The 26460-nt window shown below is 42.9% G+C and overlaps 1 protein-coding gene across 5 annotated transcripts; it reads left to right on the forward strand.

Annotated features, from left to right (window-relative positions):
* The first annotated feature begins 2670 nt into the window (after positions 1 to 2670).
* Positions 2671 to 26075, forward strand: LOC120996079 (glycoprotein-N-acetylgalactosamine 3-beta-galactosyltransferase 1-like). Of its 5 annotated transcripts, none has more exons than XM_040425770.1 (5): positions 2671 to 2798; positions 5095 to 5175; positions 10985 to 11194; positions 22547 to 23199; positions 25789 to 26075. In XM_040425770.1, exons 3-5 carry the CDS (start codon positions 10987 to 10989, stop codon positions 25936 to 25938), a joined length of 1011 nt encoding a protein of 336 aa, XP_040281704.1. In that variant the 5' UTR covers positions 2671 to 2798; positions 5095 to 5175; positions 10985 to 10986; the 3' UTR covers positions 25939 to 26075. The 5 variants fall into 5 exon arrangements, 4 of the variants coding, with proteins under 4 accessions (XP_040281704.1, XP_040281707.1, XP_040281705.1 ...); XM_040425771.1 differs by lacking the exon at positions 2671 to 2798 and adding an exon at positions 4134 to 4218; XM_040425772.1 differs by lacking the exon at positions 2671 to 2798 and adding an exon at positions 4298 to 4341.
* Positions 26076 to 26460: the final 385 nt, after the last annotated feature.

Below are 26460 nucleotides of genomic sequence, written 5' to 3' on the forward strand. Positions count from 1 at the left end.
TCCATTCGTCCATCTGGGGAGGAATGGGTTGTCTCTGGTCCTATACTTATTCCAGTGCCTTATAGGAAAATCAGGGCCTAGGTATCCTGCTTAAGAATATTCCTACCTTCAAGGTCTATTCATATTGATAGGTAGTAGTTTCTTCCCTAGTTTGCAGGCCCAGTTACTGTTCCCCTCCCCTCCTGTGTTCAGTGTGAAGCCCTGAAAAAATAACTATCGGGCCATGCGCGATGCAACTATGGTTTATTACCACAGAGACTAAGGGCTCTTTCACACTTGCGTTCTTGTCTTCCGGCATAGAGTTCCGTCGTCGGGGCTCTATGCCGGAAGAATCCTGATCAGGATTATCCTAATGCATTCTGAATGGAGAGAAATCCGTTCAGGATGCATCAGGATGCATCAGGATGTCTTCAGTTCCGGAACGGAACGTTTTTTGGCCGGAGAAAATACCGCAGCATGCTGCGCTTTTTGCTCCGGCCAAAAATCCAGAACACTTGCCGCAAGGCCGGATCCGGAATTAATGCCCATTGAAAGGCATTGATCCGGATCCGGCCTTAAGCTAAACGTCGTTTCGGCGCATTGCCGGAGCCGACATTTAGCTTTTTCAGAGTGGTTACCATGGCTGCCGGGACGCTAAAGTCCTGGCAGCCATGGTAAAGTGTAGTGGGGAGCAGGGGAGCAGTATACTTACCGTCCGTGCGGTTCCCCGGGCGCTTCAGAGTGACGTCAGGGCGCCCCAAGCGCTCCCCGCTCCTACTATGGCAACCAGGACTTTAATAGCGTCCTGGGTGCCATAGTAACACTGAACGCATTTGGAAGACGGTTCCGTCTTCAAATGCTTTCAGTACACTTGCGTTTTTCCGGATCCGGCGTGTAATTCCGGCAAGTGGAGTACACGCCGGATCCGGACAACGCAAGTGTGAAAGAGGCCTAAGTTGGCGACGCAGGAGCTGGAAGGAGAGAGGTAAGATGTCATCGTGAAATACACCAATTAGGTGTTGGTAGATGAAGGCTATACATCGGGATTGGCATTGATTCATGTCCGGATGGCAGGGCGGATCTTAATTGGTTTTTGCAGGGAGAGGCGGTACTTACCGCCCCCCTGTAAATAGCGGCAAAAGATCCGCTCTGGTTACGTGCTGCATTAGCAGCTCGTAACCCCTGAAGACGCTGTGTACTCGGCGAAACATTTCGGGGGAGCTTGTATTCAGCTTTTAAATTAAGCAGCAATGCACCTAGTACGCTAAGGGATCGGAGGGCTGTGCTGCAGGCGCCCCCTGTAATACCGATCCAGGCAGGAAAAACTTTTATACTCAGACAGAGATAAAAGGATTGTAGCTAAATGTAGCAGAGCAGGGAGAGTTAGACAGCTAGGTAGGTGACATTTTAGCAGGCATCAAAGCCGTAAAAGTAACATAGTAACATTTCAGTAAAAAGATATACTATGTAGCTGTCCTCTAGCTGACTATAATAAATCTCAGAAAGAGAGAAACAATTCGGTCTACTGAAGAGGTATGAATAAAATACCCTCACTATATATTATATGCAAAAATATAAAAACACGACCAGGTGTAAGCTAAAACTTTTAACCCACTACAGCACTTTTTGGTTCACATTGTTATTAAGAGAAATAATAAAGGTTATATTTTAAAGTATCATAATAGAGGCCAAAAACTGAATTTTGATAGCCTTCGGCTATTGGAACTATTATAAACACAGAACAGATACAGATCTTTCCATTATACCTTATCTCTGTGTAGGATCCAGTACTGGTTTTGGCTCACAATCATTAATGGAAATCAGTGACCAAAACGCTGATGTGTGAATTTATCGGGGAATCAGCGGTAGATTTACACCGCCAGATAATCACTAACGAGTGTTCCTATGAACGCTCGTTAGTGATTATATTTAAGATTCTCGTCCTGTGTAAGGCCCTTAAAGGGTTTGCCCCTTCATAGACAATGGGGGTGTATCTCTAGGATATGTTCCATTGTCTGATAGGTACAGGTCCCAGTGCTGGAACCCGCACCTACACCAAGAACGGAGCAGGGAAAAGTGGTGGAGGGTGCACTGCGCATGCGCAGCCGCCCTCCATTCATTTCTATGGGGTCGCCGTAAATAGCCGAGCCAGCTGGCTCAGCTATTTCCGTTGGCCTCATAGAAATGAATAGGAGTGGTGGCCGCACAAGCGCAGTGCACTCCCATTTACTTGTATGGGGACAGCTTTTGGTGATGGTCGTGGTCGTCCAGCCACCGCTCTCCCCGCTCCATTCTCAGTTTAGGTGCAGGTCCCAGCACCTATCAGGCAATGGGGGCGTATCCTAGCAATATGCCCCCATTGCCTGTGATGGAACAACCTCTTTTAGGCCTTAGAATCCGCCTCTACCCCTCCCTGTAAAAAATAAATAAATAAATAAAAAATATATATATATATATATATATGTATGTACAGCGCTATGGAATGAATGGCGCTTTAATAATAAATAATAATAATATATATATATATATTTTTTTTTTTACCAGTTCATTGCTTTCTTTAAGGAAAAAAAAAATGTCAACAGAGCCTTAAGGGTCTGTCTGTAGCATTCGTACACAAGTATGTATATAAATACGCCACTCAGCTTGTGAATTAGGTTACTAGGTGACGTGTTTCACTCAGTTGCCTTAATTGTTAAGAACTGAACCTACAGAGAAAAAGCTCATTTGTATGTTAATGTCTCTCCCAGACACAGCAACGCGACATCTACCACCGTCACACTGCCCGGTCACCAGAGGAACCTGCAGCTTCATATCATAAGGTATGAATTAACATTTTATAATGATGATTTTTAGTTAATCTAGTATAAAATTAGGACTGGATACAGAGGGAGACAAGTATAGCATTGCCTGATATGCCTTAAACCAGTATTTCCATCTCAGACATGGCATACCTGTATCTACATGTCTCCTGACATGAAGAGAATATGTGTAAGCTTTAAGAATGTGTCTGTGAATCAACTTATTTCACTATTATCCCTCTCTACAGAGGAGTGCCTTCTAGAATAAAACAGCTCTCTAGTAATGTCTTTAAACTTGTATTCATCTTCCTCCGTCTTGTGGCCCATCTTTCCTACATTCCCGATGGCTAATCAGCCTAGACAAGCAGCTATACATTCTCCATCACAGGGACACCACTTCACAAGAACAGGGGTCCTGAACCACTGTTTGGGAACAGTTTTAATGAAGTGGTGGTCATGCATGTACACTGCCATTCCATTCAATGTCTATTGGACTGATGGAGATAATCCAATACATTGTGCCATTCACAATCCTCCAGAATAGGGGGTCTAGTGATTGGTTTTGCATTAGATTACCCCTTTAACTCATTAATGTGCACTTTTAGCTCAGTTGGACATGCATTATTAGCTGAGATAAGCGGTGTCACATTGCTTGATGAGGATTCACAGATCAAATTTTCCCAGACTTCAGACCTCATATATACTATATAAAAAACAGATCTTGATGGAAATAAGACAGTTGTCTTCAGACTCTTGAGTTGCTCATCTTTGCATTTGGTTGTCTATGCTTGGCTATCGTTATTTGCCTGGGGCACTTGAGCCATCTGCCTGTAAAGTATACTTGTTTAACCAGTAATACTAGCTATAAAAATTCCTCAACACTGAGACTGCAACTCCAAGAAGGACAAGCCATAAGGTTATGCAAATTGAGAAAGTAGCAGCTGTCTCTAAGATCTGCAGATGATCACATTTTCAAGCCCCTAACTCCAATAAGCTCATTAAGAAGGCCAGCTCTGTCCTAGGTTGTCCCCTTGATCTAGTGCAGGAGGTGGGTGACAGAAGAACTCTAGCAAAATTAACATCATTGTTAGACAAAGTCTCCCACCCCATGCACAAAGCTGTTGTGGAGCTGGAGAGGTCCTTCAGTGACAGACTGCTGCATCCTAGGTCATAGGCGTGCGCACGGGGTGTGCCGGGTGTGCCTGGGCACACCCTAATCATCACCTCCGTGCTGCACTGCCATCTGCCAACTCCTGATGCGATCCTTCACATAGGCTTCAGGCTAAGGGTCTGAAGCCTATGAGACAGTAGAGCGCTAGAATGGATTTGCTCTAGGGAGGTATGATGTCGGGAAAGAGGCGGAGTCTCTTCATACAGGGGGCGGGGCCTCAATATATGCAGGAAATTCAACAGAGCAAGTTGCAGAGAGGAGCAGATTAAGGTTAGAGGGGTCTAAAGAGAGGGGGTGAAGTGATATTTTTTACCTGGGGACTGTATGCTGGAGGGGCTAAAGGCAGAGATAGTGATGTATTTTACATGGGACTGTATGCTGGAGGGGCTGAAGGTAGGAGGGGTGATATTATTTTACATGGGACTGTATGCTGGAAGGGCTAAAGGCCGGGGGAGTTTTGTATTTTACATGGGACTGTATGTTGGAGGGGCTGAAGGCAGGGCGTGATGTATTTTACATGGGACTGTATGCTGAAGGAGCTCAAGGCAGGCAGCGAAGAGAGGAAGGGTGATATTATTTACATGGGACTATGTTGGAGGGGCTGAAGGCAAGGAGTGATGTATTTTACATGGGACTGTATGCTGGAGGGGCTGAAGAGCGCCATAATTATTACTATTAGGGTTCATTCACAAGTCTGCAGTGTTTTGCGGATCCGCAATACACCCGCCAGGCACCCTTATAGAACAGCCTATTTTTGTCTACAGCTGCGGACAAGAATAGGACATGTTCTATTTTTTTCCAGAGCCGCGGACCGGAAGTTCGGCAGGCCGCTCCGGAAATGCGGATGCGAAGAGCACATTGTGTGCTTTCCGCATCCATTCCGTCCCCATGGAGAATGCATGGGTCTGCACCCGTTCCGCACAATTGCGGAATGGATGCGGACACATTTTGCGGACGTGTGAATGGAGCCTAATACAGAGGGGGCCATTATAATATTAAGAATAATAACAACACAGAGGGGCCAGTATATATTATAATTATACGGAGGGCATTATACTTATGGGCACTACGGGTGGAGGGGAGGTCTGTTATCTGAGGAGGATAGTAAAGTGAGAAATCTAAACATTTTTCTGTGAAACTCTGCAGAGACGCGGCTGAAAGAAGGTATCTCCGAATAAAGACGTTGAGGAAGGTCTACATCACAGGAGACGTCACTGGATGTAACAGGTATGTGCTGCTGTACTCTACTGTATAGTGTGCACCATTATATGTAATGTCCATCCACATATCTGGGGGGGGTGGCTATAGGATTTAGCTCACACTGCCGCAGTCCGGTCCCAGACTTCAGGTCACACTGTGCGTGTTCTGAATTCTGGGGCCTCATACCCATCTACTACATTATCTGTACTCAGAGAGTTACCACTGTGTCATCTGTGGTATTACATAGGACTGCAGGTGACATCTACTACATTATCTGTACTCAGAGAGTTACCACTGTGTCATCTGTGGTATTACATAGGACTGCAGGTGACATCTGCTACATTATCTGTACTCAGTTACCACTGTGTTATCTGTGGTATTACATAGGACTGCAGGTGACATCTGCTACATTATCTGTACTCAGTTATCACTGTGTTATCTGTGGTGTTACATAGGACTGCAGGTGATATCTGCTACACTATCTGTACTCAGTTATCACTGTGTTATCTGTGGTGTTACATAGAACTGCAGGTGACATCTGCATTATTTGTAAAAAGGGGCGTGTCCACAGATTTGGGGGGAGAAATACTTGGCTTGCCCCGGGTGCTAACAACCCACGCTACACCACTGGAATCTGCCCTGTATGTTCCCTGCTGCTTGCTACCCCTCCTCAATTACACCCCTGTATAATGTACCCTGATACCCCTCAGTTATATGATACTGTATAACTGAGGGGTATCAGGGTAAATTACAGGGGGTAATATAACTGAAGGATCAGGGTAAATTATACAGGGGGTAAAACTAAGGGGTATTAGGGTACATTATTATACAGGGGTAATATAACTGAGGAGGGCTATCTCAGGGGACATGATGAAGGGGTAATATAACTTATATAATATAAGTTATATTACCCCTGTATAATGTCCCTGATAGCCCTCCTCAGTTATATTACTCCTGTATAATAATGTACCCTGATACCCCTTAGTGTATTTGTGTGTGTGTGTGTATATATATGTGTGTGTGTGTATATATATACACACGCGCGCGAGCGGCGTGTGTTTGTGCTTTAGGGTGCACACCCTAATGCAATAGGCTGCGCACACCTATGTCCTAGGTGCACAAAGGAACGTTATCGAAGGTCCTTCCTTCCAGCAGCGGTTAGGATTTATAACCACCAATGTTCCCAGAAACCCAGTAGTGAATTTTTAAAGTAAATTCTGTATTATGTTTTTCTTGTATTTTACTCTTTAATTTCTAATTACTCTTATTCTGCTCCTGTTGTGAATGTGATTGCTGCTGTTATGCCAAAATTTCCCCAATGAGGACAATAAAGGGATTTTCTTCTTCTTCAATCTGTGGCATGTGGCAAGGGCATAAAATCCAGACTGAAAGCAAAGTTTTTTAGCCACACTAAACCTCAAAAGTCGGATTAAGTTGTGTGGGATGATTGTGATGCATCCTGTTCATCAACGCGTCGGTTATCACCACTTGATGCAAACTGAGAGGGACAGAATCCATGACATAAGGCCTTAGTTCGTCATTATGGCAGATCAAGCACAGTCTCTATACAATGTACGCCACTGTTTCCATGGTGCAATAAATGTTTGTATAGGGATCTTGGTTACTAAAATAAATCCTATCCGCAAATTGAGGAATTTCAGAACCCGCCCCTGATCTGCCATAAACAATCACCACCATAGGGAGTGCAACCAAGACCCCTAGACAAACATCCATCACACCATGGAAAAAAGGCACATTTCCCTGCCTCCAATGTATGCAGTGCTCCTACGTAAATACTAGAGGTGACAGATTTTATCATCCTTATACTGCTTTAAAATTGAAGGGTACGTTACATGTGAATGCACTAATGTCCTCTCCATTATAAAATGTTCTTGCGGTCTCCTATATGTTGGGGAAACAATTCAGCATATGAGAGACCATATCGTAAATCCACGATACGGACAGGCAGTTTACTTCTCCCTATTCCATATAATTTCCACCAACAAAAACATACAGTGTGTCAATTAACCACCTCAGCCCCCCTAGCTTAAACACCCTTAATGACCAGACCACTTTTTACAATTCTGCACTACACTGTTTTCACTGTTTATTGCTCGGTCATGCAACTTACCACCCAAATGATTTTTACCTCCTTTTCTTCTCACTAATAGAGCTTTCATTTGGTGGTATTTAATTGCTGCTGACATTTTAACTTTTTTTGTTATTAATCGAAATTTAACTAAATTTTTTCAAAAAAATGACATTTTTCACTTTCAGTTGTAATTTTTTTTTTTTAAACAACATTTCTATATAATTTTTCCTCTAAATTTATTGTTCTACATATCTTTGATAAAAAAAATGTTTGGGTAAAAAAAAAAATGGTTTGGGTAAAAGTTATAGCATTTACAAACTATGGTACAAAAATGTGAATTTCCGCTTTTTGAAGCAGCTCTGACTTTCTGAGCACCTGTCATGTTTCCTGAGGTTCTACAATGCCCAGACAGTACAAACACCCCACAAATGACCCCATTTCAGAAAGTAGACACCTTGAGGTATTCACTGATGGGCATAGTGAGTTCATAGAACTTTTTATTTTTTGTCACAAGTTAGCGGAAAATGATGATTTTTTTTTTCCTTACAAAGTCTCATATTCCACTAACTTGTGACAAAAAATAAAAACTTCCATGAACTCACTATGCCCATCACGAAATACCTTGGGGTGTCTTCTTTCCAAAATGGGGTCACTTGTGGGGTAGTTATACTGCCCTGGCATTTTAGGGGCCCTAATGCGTGAGAAGTAGTTTGAAATCAAAATGTGTAAAAAATGCCCTGTGAAATCCTAAAGGTGCTCTTTGGAATGTAGGCCCCTTTGGCCACCTAGGCTGCAAAAAAGTGTCACACATGTGGTATCGCCGTACTCAGGAGAAGTTGGGCAATATGTTTTGGGGTGTCTTTTTACACATGCCCATGCTGGGTGAGATAAATATCTCTGTCAAATGACAACTTTGTATAAAAAAAATGGGAAAAGTTGTCTTTTAGAGAGATATTTCTCTCACCCAGCATAGGTATATTTAAAAAGACACCCCAAAACACATTGCCCAACTTCTCCTGAGTACGGCGATACCACATGTGTGACACTTTTTTGCAGCCTAGGTGGGCAAAGGGGCCCACATTCCAAAGAGCACCTTTAGGATTTCACAGGGCATTTTTTACACATTTTAATTTCAAACTACTTCTCACGCATTAGGGCCCCTAAAATGCCAGGGCAGTATAACTACCCCACAAGTGACCCCATTTTGGAAAGAAGACACCCCAAGGTATTTTGTGATGGGCATAGTGAGTTCATGGAAGTTTTTATTTTTTGTCACAAGTTAGTGGAATATGAGACTTTGTAAGAAAAAAAAAATCATAATTTTCCGCTAACTTGTGCCAAAAAAATAAAAATTCTAGGAACTCGCCATGCCCCTCACGGAATACCTTGGGGTGTCTTCTTTACAAAATGGGGTCACTTGTGGGGTATTTATACTGCCCTGGCATTTTAGGGGACCTAATGCGTGAGAAGTAGTTTGAAATCAAAATGTGTAAAAAATGCCCTGTGAAATCCTAAAGGTGCTCTTTGGAATGTGGGCCCCTTTGCCCACCTAGGCTGCAAAAAAGTGTCACACATGTGGTATCGCCGTACTCAGGAGAAGTTGGGCAATGTGTTTTGGGGTGTCTTTTTACATATACCCATGCTGGGTGAGAGAAATATCTCTCTAAAAGACAACTTTTCCCATTTTTTTATACAAAGTTGGCATTTGACCGAGATATTTATCTCACCCAGCATGGGTATATGTAAAATGACACCCCAAAACACATTGCCCAACTTCTCCTGAGTACGGCGATACCACATGTGTGACACCTTTTTGCAGCCTAGATGCGCAAAGGGGCCCAAATTCCTTTTAGGAAGGCATTTTTAGACATTTGGATCCCAGACTTCTTCTCACGCTTTAGGGCCCCTAAAATGCCAGGGCAGTATAAATACCCCACATGTGACCCCATTTTGGAAAGAAGACACCCCAAGGTATTCAATGAGGGGAATGGCGAGTTCATAGAAGATTTTTTTTTTTGGCACAAGTTAGCGGAAATTGATATTTTTTTTTTCTCACAAAGTCTCCCTTTCCGCTAACTTGGGACAAAAAGTTCAATCTTTCATGGACTCAATATGCCCCTCAGCAAATACCTTGGGGTGTCTTCTTTCCGAAATGGGGTCACATGTGGGGTATTTATACTGCCCTGGCATTTTAGGGGCCCTAAAGCGTGAGAAGAAGTCTGGAATATAAATGTCAGAAAAATTTTACGCATTTGGATTCCATGAGGGATATGGTGAGTTCATGTGAGATTTTATTTTTTTGTCACAAGTTAGGGGAATATGAGACATTGTAAGAAAAAACAAAAAAAAATTAAAAATCAATTTCGCTAACTTGTGCCAAAAAAATGTCTGAATGGAGCCTTACAGGGGGGTGATCAATGACAGGGGGGTGATCAGGGAGTCTATGTGGGGTGATCAACCCCCTGTCATTGATCACCCCCCTGTAAGGCTCCATTCAGACGTCCGTATGTGTTTTGCGGATCCGATCCATGGATCCGTAAAACACATACGGACGTCTGAATGGAGCCTTACAGGGGGGTGATCAATGACAGGGGGGTGATCAGGGAGTCTATATGGGGTGATCAGGGGTTAATAAGTGACAGGGGGGGGGTGTATTGTAGTGTGGTGCTTGGTGCTACTTATTACAGAGCTGCCTGTGTCCTCTGGTGGTCGATCCAAGCAAAAGGGCAAAAGGGACCACCAGAGGACCAGGTAGCAGGTATATTAGATGTTGTTATCAAAACAGCGTCTAATATACCTGTTAGGGGTTAAAAAAAATCGCATCTACAGCCTGCCAGCGAACGATCGCCGCTGGCAGGCTGTAGATCCACTCGCTTACCTGCAGTTCCTGTGAACCCACGCGCCTGTGTGTGCGCGTTCACAGGAAATCTCGCGTCTCGCGAGATGACGCGTACATGCGTGACTCTGCCTGAGTGAGCCGCTTCCGGAACGCGATCCTGCGTTAGGCGGTCCGGAGGCGGTTAAAATATCAAGTTATTGAGCAGATACAATACCCTAGAAGAGGTGGCGATATTACTGAAAAGGGAGGCCTTTTGGATACAGATGTTGCAGACCCTGATAACAAAAGGGTTAAATAGGGACTATGAGATTACACATTTATCCATTTGATGCAGTAATGATAATCACCTATTGTCCCCTTTGTTTGTTTGTTTGTTTTTTGATACCCTGCTCGGATTCTATAAGTATTGTGTCAGTTTCTGTTTCTGCAGCGTTTTTTGTCTGGCTGATTCTCGACATAGTTGCCGTGTTGTGGACGGATCTCGACTGGTCTGTATTATAGTTAATAGCGCTGGCGGGTATCAGGTTGTATCTGGCTTACGCCGGATCCAGACATCTCTGGCAGGCTACTCTTTGCCGGAACAGCCTGCCAGAGATGTCTAACGCTATTGTGAATCTAGCCTAAATCGTGATGTGAACCTAGCTGTAGTCCTCGTTCACATCTCCGTTACGAGATCCGGCAGGCTCCCCATTAACTGCAATGAGGTCCATCGGTGATCCGGCCGCTTTCCTGCAGAAATGCTGAGTTTCAGCCAGACAAAAACTGTTGCATGCAATGGTTTTTTGTCTGGCTGACAACGGACACGAGGCCTTATTTCTATACTTGTAAAAAGAAATATTTCCAAAATGGGATTGTCTTAAAGAGTTCTACTAGTAAGATGTCTCCTACTGCTATTTGTCTTATAGAAATGATCCATATGTCACATACACAAACTTGCACCAGTTTACTGAAGAAGAGGTCTCTCTGCGGTTTCCTTGCTGGGTTAACTGTATACCTTCTTGTCTACTGTTCACTACAATCCAATAAAATGCAGTCACCCAGTGACATCCTAGCAGGGAAAAATACAGAAATGAAGTCAAAGCCAGAAGTACGACATAGCTCCACTTATAACACAGGTAATTATGTTATCATGTACTTTTGTAGATAAGTTTATCCATCTGTCTGTCTAGCTATCTATATGATTCATAATTCAGGGGTGACACAGACAAATTGGTCTTTGTGCTAAACTGTGTGTGGGCCTTCTTCCACCACCATACAACATCAGTGCTATCTATTTCCATTCTTCTGCTCCATTATAGAAGCAGAAGGGTCCATTCACACGTCCGTATATGTTTTGCGGATCCGCAAAACACGGGAACCGACCATCTGCATTCCACATTTTGCGGACCGCACATCGCCGGCATTCTCATATGCGGACTAGAATAGGACATGTTCTATTTTTTTTTTTTGCGGATGCGGACAGCACATTCCGGCCCCATTGAAAATTAAAGGGTCTGCACCTGTTCCGCGGAATGAATGCGGACTCATTTTGCGTACGTGTGAATGGACCTTAAGAACGAAAATAATAGAAGTGCTGGATTGGCACATAACTGACAGTAACGGAGCCTAACAGATCCCATTGACTATAATGCGATCTATTCCATTCGGGGGAATTTAGCGCACATTTATCTCCTCAATTTTTGATGAACTCTGTGCCCCAAGCGGCGCCTTCGACACAGATGTGAATGTAGCCTTACTTCTTCATATAGTCTTCTCATTTATTATCAGGGTCAAGTTAAGGGTTCCAGGAATATGGAGCAGTCCGTTCTTTGTGGGCCCCAAACTAATATGAGATCCTCCTTCACCACATAGTATGAGCAGGAGTGCACCACCATTGAGGCCAGGTGAGGCGATCGCCTCAGGCAGCACCAGGTAGGGACAAGAGGGGGGCAGTAGAAGGGCCATGGGCAATGAGTGTTTTCATTGTGGCAAAGGGGTTAGGTTAAGAAATTGGCATGGGGGGGGGCTCCATTTCAGGTTTCACCTCAGGCAGCAGAAAGGCTAGGTGCACCCCTGAGTATGAGACATTTAGTTAGCCTTGTACATGACCTCAGAGTGTACCAGAAGGAATGTTCAGTGCAATGTACACCATACTACAGATATCTACGAGCATATACATATATAGATGCATACATGTATACATAAATACCTTCTCACAAAGACTCACTGAATTACACAAATTTGTTACTTATAGAGCTACACTATATGTGCATAATTATAGATGTGGACAGTATGCACAGTGAGAAGGGTGGGGGGACATGTTACGGCATGCACAGAAAAGTTTTTTTAATAAAAAATTTTTTTAACACCCCTTAAATAAAGTTTTATTGTTTAGCATACAGATATAGTATGAGATTCAAGTTTAACATATATATATACAGAGCCAGAACCAAGATCACAACATAACTACAACGTGGTACATACATACAGACCCACAACCAAGCTTATAACGTAAATCCAGCATGAGAATCAACCTTATATTCATAAATACAGCCCCAGAACCAAGTTCAGTACATAAATAAAGTATCAGAACCAAGCTCAGTACATAAATACAGCTCCAGAACCAAGCTCAGTACATAAATACAGCCCCAGAACCAAGCTCAGTACATAAATAAAGTATCAGAACCAAGCTCAGTAAATAAATACAGCTCCAGAACCAAGCTCAGTACATAAATACAGCCCCAGAACCAAGCTCAGTACATAAATAAAGTATCAGAACCAAGCTCAGTAAATAAATACAGCCCCAGAAACAAGCTCAGTACATAAATACAGCCCCAGAACCAAGCTCAGTACATAAATAAAGTATCAGAACCAAGCTCAGTAAATAAATACAGCCCCAGAACCAAGCTCAGTACATAAATACAGTATCAGAACCAAGCTCAGTAAATAAATACAGCCCCAGAACCAAGCTCAGTACATAAATAAAGTATCAGAACCAAGCTCAGTACATAAATACAGCTCCAGAACCAAGCTCAGTACATAAATACAGCCCCAGAACCAAGCTCAGTACATAAATAAAGTATCAGAACCAAGCTCAGTAAATAAATACAGCCCCAGAACCAAGCTCAGTACATAAATACAGCCCCAGAACCAAGCTCAGTACATAAATAAAGTATCAGAACCAAGCTCAGTAAATAAATACAGCCCCAGAACCAAGCTCAGTAAATAAATACAGCCCCAGAACCAAGCTCAGTACATAAATAAAGTATCAGAACCAAGCTCAGTACATAAATACAGCCCCAGAACCAAGCTCAGTACATAAATACAGCCCCAGAACCAAGCTCAGTAAATAAATACAGCCCCAGAACCAAGCTCAGTACATAAATAAAGTATCAGAACCAAGCTCAGTAAATAAATACTGCCCCAGAACCAAGCTCAGTACATAAATACAGCCCCAGAACCAAGCTCAGTACATAAATAAAGTATCAGAACCAAGCTCAGTAAATAAATACAGCCCCAGAACCAAGCTCAGTACATAAATACAGTATCAGAACCAAGCTCAGTAAATAAATACAGCCCCAGAACCAAGCTCAGTACATAAATAAAGTATCAGAACCAAGCTCAGTACATAAATACAGCTCCAGAACCAAGCTCAGTACATAAATACAGCCCCAGAACCAAGCTCAGTACATAAATAAAGTATCAGAACCAAGCTCAGTAAATATATACAGCCCCAGAACCAAGCTCAGTAAATAAATACAGCCCCAGAACCAAGCTCAGTACATAAATAAAGTATCAGAACCAAGCTCAGTAAATAAATACAGCCCCAGAACCAAGCTCAGTACATAAATACAGCCCCAGAACCAAGCTCAGTACATAAATACAGTATCAGAACAAAACTCATAACATAAATATAACATCAGAGCCAAGTGCATAACATACAAACAGCACCAGAACCAAGCTTGCAAAATAAATACAGCCCTGTAAATAATTACAGGCTTTATGCCGTGCCCCCTGAATAAAAATGCCCCATGCTGTTATCCCTGGATAAACGTGCACCATCCTGGTTCCTTAGAATAAAAAATGCCCCACAGTGTGATCCCTGGATATAAAATGCTTCATGTTGTGTCCCTTGAAAATAAATATGCTGCATGTTAAGCTCCTGTACATTTGAATGTTCCACATGCTGTATCTCCTTAATAATAAGAATCTGTACACTGTGCACCTTGATTATAATATACAAGAAAATTTAGACTAGAACATTCAGATTCACAGTTGCATATCCATAAAGCAAACATGATTGATAAAAAAGAAAATGGCTGCACACCATTATACATACAAACAACAGGGCTAAGAAATGGGGATCATTCTAAATAAAAGTGGTATCATACCTACTATAAATGAGTCAATGGAAGCTCTTAGCGCACATATTTGATCAAACGTGTGTCGGGCCCATCTACCAGGTTTCAAGGTGGCTTCCGCAGATGGGCCCCTAACACTAATATACTGCATCTCTTAGACTTGCCTAAGCCTCCAGTTTTCAGGGCCGTGTAGGAACCAGCTACATAAGTACTCTGTTCAGAAGTCCCAGGTAGATGGGCGTGTTCAGTCTAAAAGAGGCGCTACCCTCAATTAATATATTAATATTGCTAGTGGTCCAACTGCTGCAATCCCCACCAGTCACAAGAATTTGGTTCCTTGAGTATGATGAGTTTGTGTGGCTGGAACAGTAGTGCGCATGTGTGATTCCCACTCCATTTATTTCCATTGGGTGCAATCCCCAATAACCTATCCCATGGATAGGGGATAATTTTGTCTATTGGCCATTAGTGTTGGGCGCGAATATTCGAATCGCGAATATTAATCGCGAATATCGGCACTTCGAGAATTTGCGAATATTTAGAATATAGTGATATATATTTGTATTTTCAAATATTCTAGATTTTTTTTCATCTGAACCCATGATCCCTCCCTGCTTCTTGCTTTTGGGCCAATGAGAAAGCTGCAATGTCTTTGTCTGAGCTTAGCAACATCCCTAGCAACCAATAGGAAAGTTGCCTAACCCTTACTATATAAGCAGCCATTTTCTACTGTTTTATGGAGTTCTGAGAGAGACAGCAGTGTCATTGCTGTGCTCAGTGCTTTACTGTGTCATTACATTAGATAGATAGATAGATAGATAGATAGATAGATAGATAGTTAGCTCATATACACTCACCTAAAGAATTATTAGGAACACCATACTAATACGGTGTTGGACCCCCTTTTGCCTTCAGAACTGCCTTAATTCTACGTGGCATTGATTCAACAAGGTGCTGATAGCATTCTTTAGAAATGTTGGCCCATATTGATAGGATAGCATCTTGCAGTTGATGGAGATTTGAGGGATGCACATCCAGGGCACGAAGCTCCCGTTCCACCACATCCCAAAGATGCTCTATTGGGTTGAGATCTGGTGACTGTGGGGGCCATTTTAGTACAGTGAACTCATTGTCATGTTCAAGAAACCAATTTGAAATGATTCGAGCTTTGTGACATGGTGCATTATCCTGCTGGAAGTAGCCATCAGAGGATGGATACATGTTCTCATTCTGTTTACGCCAAATTCGGACTCTACTATTTGAATGTCTCAACCGAAATCGAGATTCGTCAGACCAGGCAACATTTTTCCAGTATTCAACAGTCCAATTTTGCTGAGCTCGTGCAAATTGTAGCCTCTTTTTCCTATTTGTAGTGGAGATGAGTGGTACCCGGTGGGGTCTTCTGCTGTTGTAGTCCATCCGCCTCAAGGTTGTGCGTGTTGTGGCTTCACAAATGCTTTGCTGCATACCTCGGTTGTAACGAGTGGTTATTTCAGTCAACGTTGCTCTTCTATCAGCTTGAATCAGTCGGCCCATTCTCCTCTGACCTCTAGCATCCACAAGGCATTTTTGCCCATAGGACTGCCGCATACTGGATGTTTTTCCCTTTTCACACCATTCTTTGTAAACCCTAGAAATGGTTGTGTGTGAAAATCCCAGTAATGGAGCAGATTGTGAAATACTCAGACCGGCCCGTCTGGCACCAACAACCATGCCACGCTCAAAATTGCTTAAATCACCTTTCTTTCCCATTCTGACATTCAGTTTGGAGTTCAGGAGATTGTCTTGACCAGGACCACACCCCTAAATGCATTGAAGCAACTGCCATGTGATTGGTTGACTAAATTGCATTAATGAGAAATAGAACAGGTGTTCCTAATAATTCTTTAGGTGAGGGTATATAATACAGATAGTTAGTGGGAGATAGTCAGTGTAGGTTAGATAGTGATATAGTATAGCTGATAGGTTCCAGTGCAGGGTGTTAGGTAGTGTAATAGGTTCTGCTGTCCATACTTACTATACATGCTACAGACATAGTGCTGTGATGTCACAACAATACTTAGTGCACCAATCAGTAACATGTAGTCAGACCTGCTAAAATGTGAAGTTGCATGTATTGCGCCAAAAATATTCGCCTCATTAATTGCCGATTTGCGCAATCGCAAATATATTGGAGCACTCTATCTGCATATAAAGCCATTTTTAACGTTCTGCCATGCCAACCATTCCCTCCAGTCTCAGGAAACTTCTAGCAGCTTGGAAAATGTAGCAAAAGTGACCCATGCCTGTATTGCGCGTGCCTTACGCGAATATTACCTTGCCAATTCTCGCTATCAAAAAAATTATCGAATATATGACAAATATTCTACAAAATATTCACGAATTGGAATATTGCCCCTGCCGCTCATCCTGGCCATCAGCTTTAACCACCTCCGGACCGCCTAACGCAGGATCGCGTTCCGGAGGTGGCAGCCCTGCGCAGAGTCACGCATATATGCGTCATCTCGCGATGGGCGAGATTTCCTGTGAACGCGCGCACACAGGCGCGCGCGCTCACAGGAACTGAAGGTAAGAGAGTTGATCTCCAGCCTGCCAGCGGCGATCGTTCGCTGGCAGGCTGGAGATGTGTTTTTTTTAACCCCTAACAGGTATATTAGACGCTGTTTTGATAACAGCGTCTAATATACCTGCTACCTGGTCCTCTGGTGGTCCCCTTTGTTTGGATCGACCACCAGAGGACACAGGTAGCTCAGTAAAGTCCCACCAAGCACCACTACACTACACTACACCCCCCCCCCGTCACTTATTAACCCCTTATTAGCCCCTGATCACCCCATATAGACTCCCTGATCACCCCCCTGTCATTGATCACCCCCCTGTCATTGATTACCCCCCTGTAAAGCTCCATTCAGATGTCCGCATGATTTTTACGGATCCACTGATAGATGGATCAGATCCGCAAAACGCATCCGGACGTCTGAATGAAGCCTTACAGGGGCGTGATCAATGACTGTGGTTATCACCCCATATAGACTCCCTGATCACCCCCCCTGTCATTGATTACACCCCTGTCATTGATCAACCCCCTGTAAAGCTCCATTCAGACGTCCGCATGATTTTTACGGATGCACTGATAGATGGATCCGATCCTCAAAACGCATCCGGACGTCTGAATGAAGCCTTACAGGGGCATGATCAATGACTGTGGTGATCACCCCATATAGACTCCCTGATCACCCCCTGTAAAGCTCCATTCAGATGTCCGCATGATTTTTACGGATGCACTGATAGATGGATCCGATCCTCAAAACGCATCCGGACGTCTGAATGAAGCCTTACAGGGGCATGATCAATGACTGTGGTGATCACCCCATATAGACTCCCTGATCACCCCCCTGTAAAGCTCCATTCAGATGTCCGCATGATTTTTACGGATGCACTGATAGATGGATCCGATCCGCAAAACGCATCCGGACGTCTGAATGAAGCCTTACAGGGGCATGATCAATGACTGTGGTGATCACCCCATATAGACTCCCTGATCACCCCCCTGTCATTGATCACCCCGCTGTAAAGCTCCATTCAGATGTCCGCATGATTTTTACGGATGCACTGATAGATGGATCCGCAAAACGCATCCGGACGTCTGAATGAAGCCTTACAGGGGCATGATCAATGACTGTGGTGATCACCCCATATAGACTCCCTGATCACCCCCCTGTAAAGCTCCATTCAGATGTCCGCATGATTTTTACGGATGCACTGATAGATGGATCCGATCCTCAAAACGCATCCGGACGTCTGAATGAAGCCTTACAGGGGCATGATCAATGACTGTGGTGATCACCCCATATAGACTCCCTGATCACCCCCCTGTAAAGCTCCATTCAGATGTCCGCATGATTTTTACGGATGCACTGATAGATGGATCCGATCCGCAAAACGCATCCGGACGTCTGAATGAAGCCTTACAGGGGCATGATCAATGACTGTGGTGATCACCCCATATAGACTCCCTGATCACCCCCCTGTCATTGATCACCCCCCTGTAAAGCTCCATTCAGATGTCCGCATGATTTTTACGGATGCACTGATAGATGGATCCGATCCGCAAAACGCATCCGGACGTCTGAATGAAGCCTTACAGGGGCATGATCAATGACTGTGGTGATCACCCCATATAGACTCCCTGATCACCCCCCTGTCATTGATCACCCCCCTGTAAAGCTCCATTCAGATGTCCGCATGATTTTTACGGATGCACTGATAGATGGATCCGATCCGCAAAACGCATCCGGACGTCTGAATGAAGCCTTACAGGGGCATGATCAATGACTGTGGTGATCACCCCATATAGACTCCCTGATCACCCCCCTGTCATTGATTACCCCCCTGTAAAGCTCCATTCAGATGTCCGCATGATTTTTACGGATGCACTGATAGATGGATCGGATCCGCAAAACGCATCCGGACGTCTGAATGAAGCCTTACAGGGGCATGATCAATGACTGTGGTGATCACCCCATATAGACTCCCTGATCACCCCCCTGTCATTGATCAACCCCCCTGTCATTGATCAACCCCCCTGTCATTGATCACCCCCCCTGTCATTGATCACCCCCCTGTCATTGATCCCCCCCTCTGTAAGGCTCCATTCAGATATTTTTTTGGCCCAAGTTAGCAGAATTTTTTTTTTTTTTTCTTACAAAGTCTCATATTCCACTAACTTGTGTCAAAAAATAAAATCTCACATGAACTCACCATACCCCTCACGGAATCCAAATGCGTAAAATTTTTTAGACATTTATATTTCAGACTTCTTCTCACGCTTTAGGGCCCCTAGAATGCCAGGGCAGTATAAATACCCCACATGTGACCCCATTTCGGAAAGAAGACACCCCCAGGTATTCCGTGAGGGGCATATTGAGTCCATGAAAGATTGAATTTTTTGTCCCAAGTTAGCGGAACGGGAGACTTTGTGAGAAAAAAATTAAAAATATCAATTTCCGCTAACTTGTGCCAAAAAAAAAAAAATTCTATGAACTCGCCATGCCCCTCATTGAATACCTTGGGGTGTCTTCTTTCCAAAATGGGGTCACATGTGGGGTATTTATACTGCTCTGGCATTCTAGGGGCCCCAAAGCGTGAGAAGAAGTCTGGTATCCAAATGTCTAAAAATGCCCTCCTAAAAGGAATTTGGGCACCTTTGCGCATCTAGGCTGCAAAAAAGTGTCACACATCTGGTATCGCCGTACTCAGGAGAAGTTGGGGAATGTGTTTTGGGGTGTCATTTTACATATACCCATGCTGGGTGAGAGAAATATCTTGGTCAAATGCCAACTTTGTATAAAAAAATGGGAAAAGTTGTCTTTTGCCAAGATATTTCTCTCACCCAGCATGGGTATATGTAAAATGACACCCCAAAACACATTCCCCAACTTCTCCTGAATACGGCGATACCACATGTGTGACACTTTTTTGCAGCCTAGGTGGGCAAAGGGGCCCATATTCCAAAGAGCACCTTTAGGATTTCACAGGTCATTTACCTACTTACCACACATTAGGGCCCCTGGAAAATGCCAGGGCAGTATAACTACCCCACAAGTGACCCCATTTTGGAAAGAAGACACCCCAAGGTATTCCGTGAGGGGCATGGCGAGTTCCTAGAATTTTTTATTTTTTGTCACAAGTTAGTGGAAAATGCTTATTTTTTTTTTTATTTTTTTTTTCATACAAAGTCTCATATTCCACTAACTTGTGACAAAAAATAAAAAGTTCCATGAACTCACTATGCCCATCAGCGAATACCTTGGGGTCTCTTCTTTCCAAAATGGGGTCACTTGTGGGGTAGTTATACTGCCCTGGCATTCTAGGGGCCCAAATGTGTGGTAAGGAGTTTGAAATCAAATTCTGTAAAAAATGACCTGTGAAATCCGAAAGGTGCTCTTTTGAATATGGGCCCCTTTGCCCACCTAGGCTGCAAAAAAGTGTCACACATCTGGTATCTCCGTAATCGGGAGAAGTTGGGGAATGTGTTTTGGGGTGTCATTTTACATATACCCATGCTGGGTGAGAGAAATATCTTGGCAAAAGACAACTTTTCCCATTTTTTTTATACAAAGTTGGCATTTGACCAAGATATTTATCTCACCCAGCATGGGTATATGTAAAAAGACACCCCAAAACACATTCCTCAACTTCTCCTGAATACAGAGATACCAGATGTGTGACACTTTTTTGCAGCCTAGGTGGGCAAAGGGGCCCACATTCCAAAGAGCACCTTTCGGATTTCACAGGTCATTTACCTACTTACCACACATTTGGGCCCCTAGAATGCCAGGGCAGTATAACTACCCCACAAGTGACCCCATTTTGGAAAGAAGAGACCCCAAGGTATTCGCTGATGGGCATAGTGAGTTCATGGAAGTTTTTATTTTTTGTCACAAGTTTGTGGAATATGAGACTTTGTATGAAAAAAAAAATTAAAAAACAAATCATCATTTTCCACTAACTTGTGACAAAAAATAAAAAATTCTAGGAACTCGCCATGCCCCTCACGGAATACCTTGGGGTGTCTTCTTTCCAAAATGGGGTCACTTGTGGGGTAGTTATACTGCCCTGGTATTCTAGGGGCCCAAATGTGTGGTAAGGAGTTTGAAATCAAATTCAGGAAAAAATGAGGAGTGAAATCCGAAAGGTGCTCTTTGGAATATGGGCCCCTTTGCCCACCTAGGCTGCAAAAAAGTGTCACACATCTGGTATCCCCGTACTCAGGAGAAGTTGAGGAATGTGTTTTGGGGTGTCTTTTTACATATACCCATGCTGGGTGAGATAAATATCTTGGTCAAATGACAACTTTGTATAAAAAAATGGGAAAAGTTGTCTTTTGCCAAGATATTTCTCTCACCCAGCATGGGTATATATAAAATGACACCCCAAAACACATTCCCCACCTTCTCCTGAGTACGGAGATACCAGATGTGTGACACTTTTTTGCAGCCTAGGTGGGCAAAGGGGCCCATATTCCAAAGAGCACCTTTCGGATTTCACAGGTCATTTTTTACAGAATTTGATTTCAAACTCCTTACCACACATTTGGGCCCCTAGAATGCCAGGGCAGTATAACTACCCCACAAGTGACCCCATTTTGGAAAGAAGAGACCCCAAGGTATTCGCTGATGGGCATAGTGAGTTCATAAAACTTTTTATTTTTTGTCACAAGTTAGTGGAATATGAGACTTTGTAAGAAAAAAAAAAAAAAAAAAATCATAATTTCCGCTAACTTGTGACAAAAAATAAAAAGTTCTATGAACTCACTATGCCCATCAGCGAATACCTTAGGGTGTGTACTTTCAGAAATGGGGTCATTTGTGGGGTGTTTGTACTGTCTGGGCATTGTAGAACCTCAGGAAACATGACAGGTGCTCAGAAAGTCAGAGCTGCTTCAAAAAGCGGAAATTCACATTTTTGTACCATAGTTTGTAAACGCTATAACTTTTACCCAAACCATTTTTTTTTTACCCAAACATTTTTTTTTTATCAAAGACATGTAGAACTATAAATTTAGAGCAAAATTTCTATATGGATGTCGTTTTTTTTTTGCAAAATTTTACTACTGAAAGTGAAAAATGTCATTTTTTGCAAAAAAAATCGTTAAATTTCGATTAATAACAAAAAAAGTAAAAATGTCAGCAGCAATGAAATACCACCAAATGAAAGCTCTATTAGTGAGAAGAAAAGGAGGTAAAATTCATTTGGGTGGTAAGTTGCATGACCGAGCAATAAACGGTGAAAGTAGTGTAGGTCAGAAGTGTAAAAAGTGGCCTGGTCTTTCAGGGTGTTTAAGCACTGGGGGCTGAGGTGGTTAATGTCTATTGATTTGATAAAATAAAGAAGTGGAAGACATCATTGTGGTTGCTCTGTGTACCCAAGAACTAACTGTATGCGGTCTTCTTTATAGTCAAATAGGGATTAATATAGGGATTACTGTACTGGTATAAACCAGATGTAGCCATATCATACACTAACATTCAAATAGCATTGCATTTTAATTTCCATACTGAAAACTATAGCGATTTCTACTGCCTTGCTTCATGTCTCAAAACAGATTGTATTTAAATGTTGCAGGTGAAAGTGATGCTCTTTCTAGGAAGGTTAGAATACTTTGTTGGATCATGACTGGACCAACAAATTTATCTAAAAAAACGATTCATGCAAAAAATTCTTGGGCCCGTCACTGCAATATTATTCTTTACATGAGTTCTACGACTGATGAGACATTTCCAACAATTGGTTTGGACGTCAAAGAAGGATGGGATCAGCTTTACTGGAAGACCATTCGAGCTTTTCAATATATATATAAGAACTACCTGGACAAAGCTGATTGGTTTCTTAAGGCAGATGATGACACCTACGTTGTGGTGGAAAATTTGCGTTGGATGCTTTCAAATTATACTTCTGATCAGCCTCTCTATTTTGGAAAGCGTTTCAAGCCATTTGCCAAGCAGGGCTTCATGAGCGGTGGAGCTGGATATGTACTTAGTAGAGAAGCTGTTAAACGTTTTGTGGATGCTTTCCGCTCCGGTAACTGTAATCACACGACCCACTTGGAGGATGTTGGCCTGGGTCAGTGCATGGACAAAATAGGAGTTATAGCTGGAGACTCAAGGGATACCCAGGCAAGAGAGACCTTCCACCCACTTTCACCTGAAAGTCATCTGACAACACATTTTGATCCAGATTTTTGGTATCCAAAGTATTGTTTCTACCCTCTTGTTGAGGTAAGACCACAAGTTCTGTTTTGATGAAGAATGTATTGTTTTATTTTTGAAAGAGCGTCGTCCAATGCAGTTTTGCTACCAGCTTGTGTAGTTTGACCCTGCGGTCATGTGTATCCGTTTCTTTTTCTACTGTCTGTAGGTAAGCAAGAAGAGGGGGCATGTAGAATGGTTTAACATACAGTATGGCTACAGGATCAGACTACACTCGGGGGTTTGTTTGTAGTCTGTAACTATGGAGACCCCTAGGTCTGTGCTGCAGACACAAATGGTAATTAAATTACATTTAAATATATCAACTAACCAACATTTTTAATGGTCCTATTAGAAAGTCATAACGAATTGCAAAGAATATCAGTGCTACAAATCAAAAAAATCAGAATACTGATTGCTTCAGTATTTTTTTCCGGCCAAAATCCCGGAACACTACCGCACTTGCTGGATCCGGCATTCATTTCCATTGAAATGTATTAATGCCGGCTCTGGTACCAAGTGTTCTGGAAAATGCTGCATCGCCGGATCTGGTTTTCCGGTCTGCGCATGCACAGTTCTTTCTAGTTTAAAAATAAATAAATACTGGATCCGTTATTTCAGATGATACCGAAAAAACTGATCCTGTATTTCAATGAATAAGTCTAACGGATCCTCCCAACACTAGTGTGAAAGTTCCCTTAGTAGCATACTTTACTCAAGTCCACACAAACTGTAATTAGTATTTTGATCAACAAAGGTCTTTTTTCCCAGTATTTCATCACTTGGGATCTAGTGACCCCCTCACATTGGCAGAATGATGGGCATGTGGCCCTAAAGCAAATGCAACTACCTTTTTAACACAGGCTAGTAAGAGTTCTAGCCCCCACTAAACATTGATAGCCTGTCCAACTCACTAAGGGGGTCATTTATCAAATTGGTGTAAAGTAGAACTGGCTAAGTTGTCCATAGCAACCAATCAGATTCCTCCTTTCATTTTCCAAAGGAGCTGTCCAGCCTGAAAGATGGAATCTGATTGGTTGCTATGGGCAACTAAGCCAGTTCTACTTTACACCAGTTTGATAAATGACCCCTAAGAGATTAATATGCTTTGTAATAAGACCTCACTATTATTATACTCTATGCTTGGTGTAAGTGAATAGAAACATACAGCCTTTGTTGAACATGTCCAACTGACACAAGTACAATGCTTGTTACAATGGAACACTACTGCATAGTTCGGGCATGTTCACACGTCAGATTTGCATATTACAAATTCAGCATGTTTCTTAGGCCTCGTCCACATTTCCGTTTATCACTGACGTGTGCTGTCCGCATTTCCCACGGACAGCACACGTACTCATTTGACTTAAATGTGTCTGTTCACATTTTAGTATTTTTTTACTGACCACGGGTCAGTAAATAAACCACGGAGACATGCATTACTTTGATCCGTGATGCGGACCAAGCACGCCCATAGAAGCCTATGGGTCCGTGAAAATCACGGACACTTCACGGATGGCATTCGTGGTCCTATCTTTTTTCATTGAAGACTGATGGGAGATTCTTTGGGAAAAAAAATTCCGCTGAGCAACGTCAGTGAATTACGGATGACACACGGATGGTAAAAACGGACACACGGACCAACCACGGACCCTTAACGGACATCTTCACGGATAAAACACGTACACTTTTTTTTTTCCATGGATGTGTCACTGACATGGAAATGTGGACAAGCCCTTAGAAGAAGTGTAGGCCTCGACTTTCTACTGCAAATGTGCTGCAGGTCTGCAGAAGATCTGGATGAGGATTAGCCCCGTTGCAATTTAATGGGGCTCATGTTCAGTTCTTCCAAACAAAATAAGTAGAAGGCCAACTTTTCTTTGTGGTTGATTTTTATTTATTTTTCGGTAAAAATTGGCATGGAAATGTTTCATAGCATGTGAACATGGTTACGGAAACCCTATTGACATGCATGGGATGTGGATTGCTGTTGGATTTTACGCCAATTTCAGTGCGGTTACATGCCCTAGCTCTCATTTGTGATATCAATATACACATACATCAGTATCACAGGTTCCTGAACAGTGATGGCCAGTTCGCATTATTCGCCCGCGAACATATGCGGGCTGCCATCTTTTTTCACAAGTCCGGCGAGGCACAGGTAAGCCCTTACCAGTGCCTGTACGAGAGCCGGTCTGAAAACAAGTGCGGTCAGCGGTTCCGAGAACAGCCCGATGAAGGCCCCCGGTGGCTGTTCTCGGAACTGCCTGCTCCCGTGACCGTATTCTTTTTCAGACCGGCTTGCGGCACAGGTAAGGGCTTACCTGTGCCTCGCTGGACTTGTGAAATAATATGGCAGCCCGCATATGTTCACGGGCGAACAATGCGAACTGGCCATCACTGTTCCTGAGTCACTAGAACTTCATCAGGACTAGCTTTCAGTCTCCAGTAGTAATGAATAAATAGGCACATACAAACACATGGTGGGCCTTGGGGGATGATGAAAGAATCTGCACAAAATGATGTATAAAATGATACTTACAACATAACTTATATAGAACCGAAAAGTCAGACATTGTGGTTCCCTTTAATGCCTGTTTCTCAATTTGTGTTCTGCAGGGTCCTCAGTGCTGCTCGGACCTGGCCATATCCTTTCATTACGCTGATCCAGAATTAATGCACTCTCTAGAGTACTTTGTGTACCACTTAAGGGCGTATGGATACAAGTATCGTTATCAGCCACCATTACCAGAGGCTGCAGGACGATGAGGAGAAGCCTGAAGTAGTATAGATCCTCTCAACATCAAACATGACTATATGACAATGCAAATGAAAGTTTATAAAAGCTGTATCATCTGCTTCAAAATAAATGGTGGTTCCAGATACGGGTGACACAATAGACCTAGTTTTAGTAGACATGTGTGAAGTAAAATCTAATATTTTTGTAAGTAAAATTGAAATATTTAGTTCATTTATTTATTTTGTACTTACTAGGACATTCTCCTATTTCTGAAAAGCTAAGGGCTCTTGCACATGACCATATGTATTTTGGGGTCCGCAAAAAACGGATCCACAAAAAATACGGATGACATCTGGGTGTATTGGGTATTTTGCGGAACGGAACAGCTGACCCTTCATAGAAGAGTCCTATCCTTGTCCGTAATGTGGACAATAATAGGACATGTTCTATTTTTCTGCGGAACGGAAATACGGACATACGGAAACGGAATGCACACGGAGTAACTTCTGTTTTTTTGCTGAACCATTGAAGTGACTGGTTCCGTATACAGT

The sequence above is a fragment of the Bufo bufo genome, chromosome 3 (assembly GCF_905171765.1).
Source record: "Bufo bufo chromosome 3, aBufBuf1.1, whole genome shotgun sequence".
NCBI classification, from domain to species: Eukaryota; Metazoa; Chordata; class Amphibia; order Anura; family Bufonidae; genus Bufo; species Bufo bufo.

What these genes read in the sequence shown, in the direction of transcription:
- LOC120996079 (XM_040425770.1), top strand. Translation starts at nt 10,987, where the DNA reads ATGATCCATATGTCACATACACAAACTTGCACCAGTTTACTGAAGAAG. An exon ending in TAGCTCCACTTATAACACAG is followed by an intron (nt 11,195 to 22,546) that starts GTAATTATGTTA and finishes TAAATGTTGCAG; the next exon opens with GTGAAAGTGATGCTCTTTCT. An exon ending in GTTTCTACCCTCTTGTTGAG is followed by an intron (nt 23,200 to 25,788) that starts GTAAGACCACAA and finishes TGTGTTCTGCAG; the next exon opens with GGTCCTCAGTGCTGCTCGGA.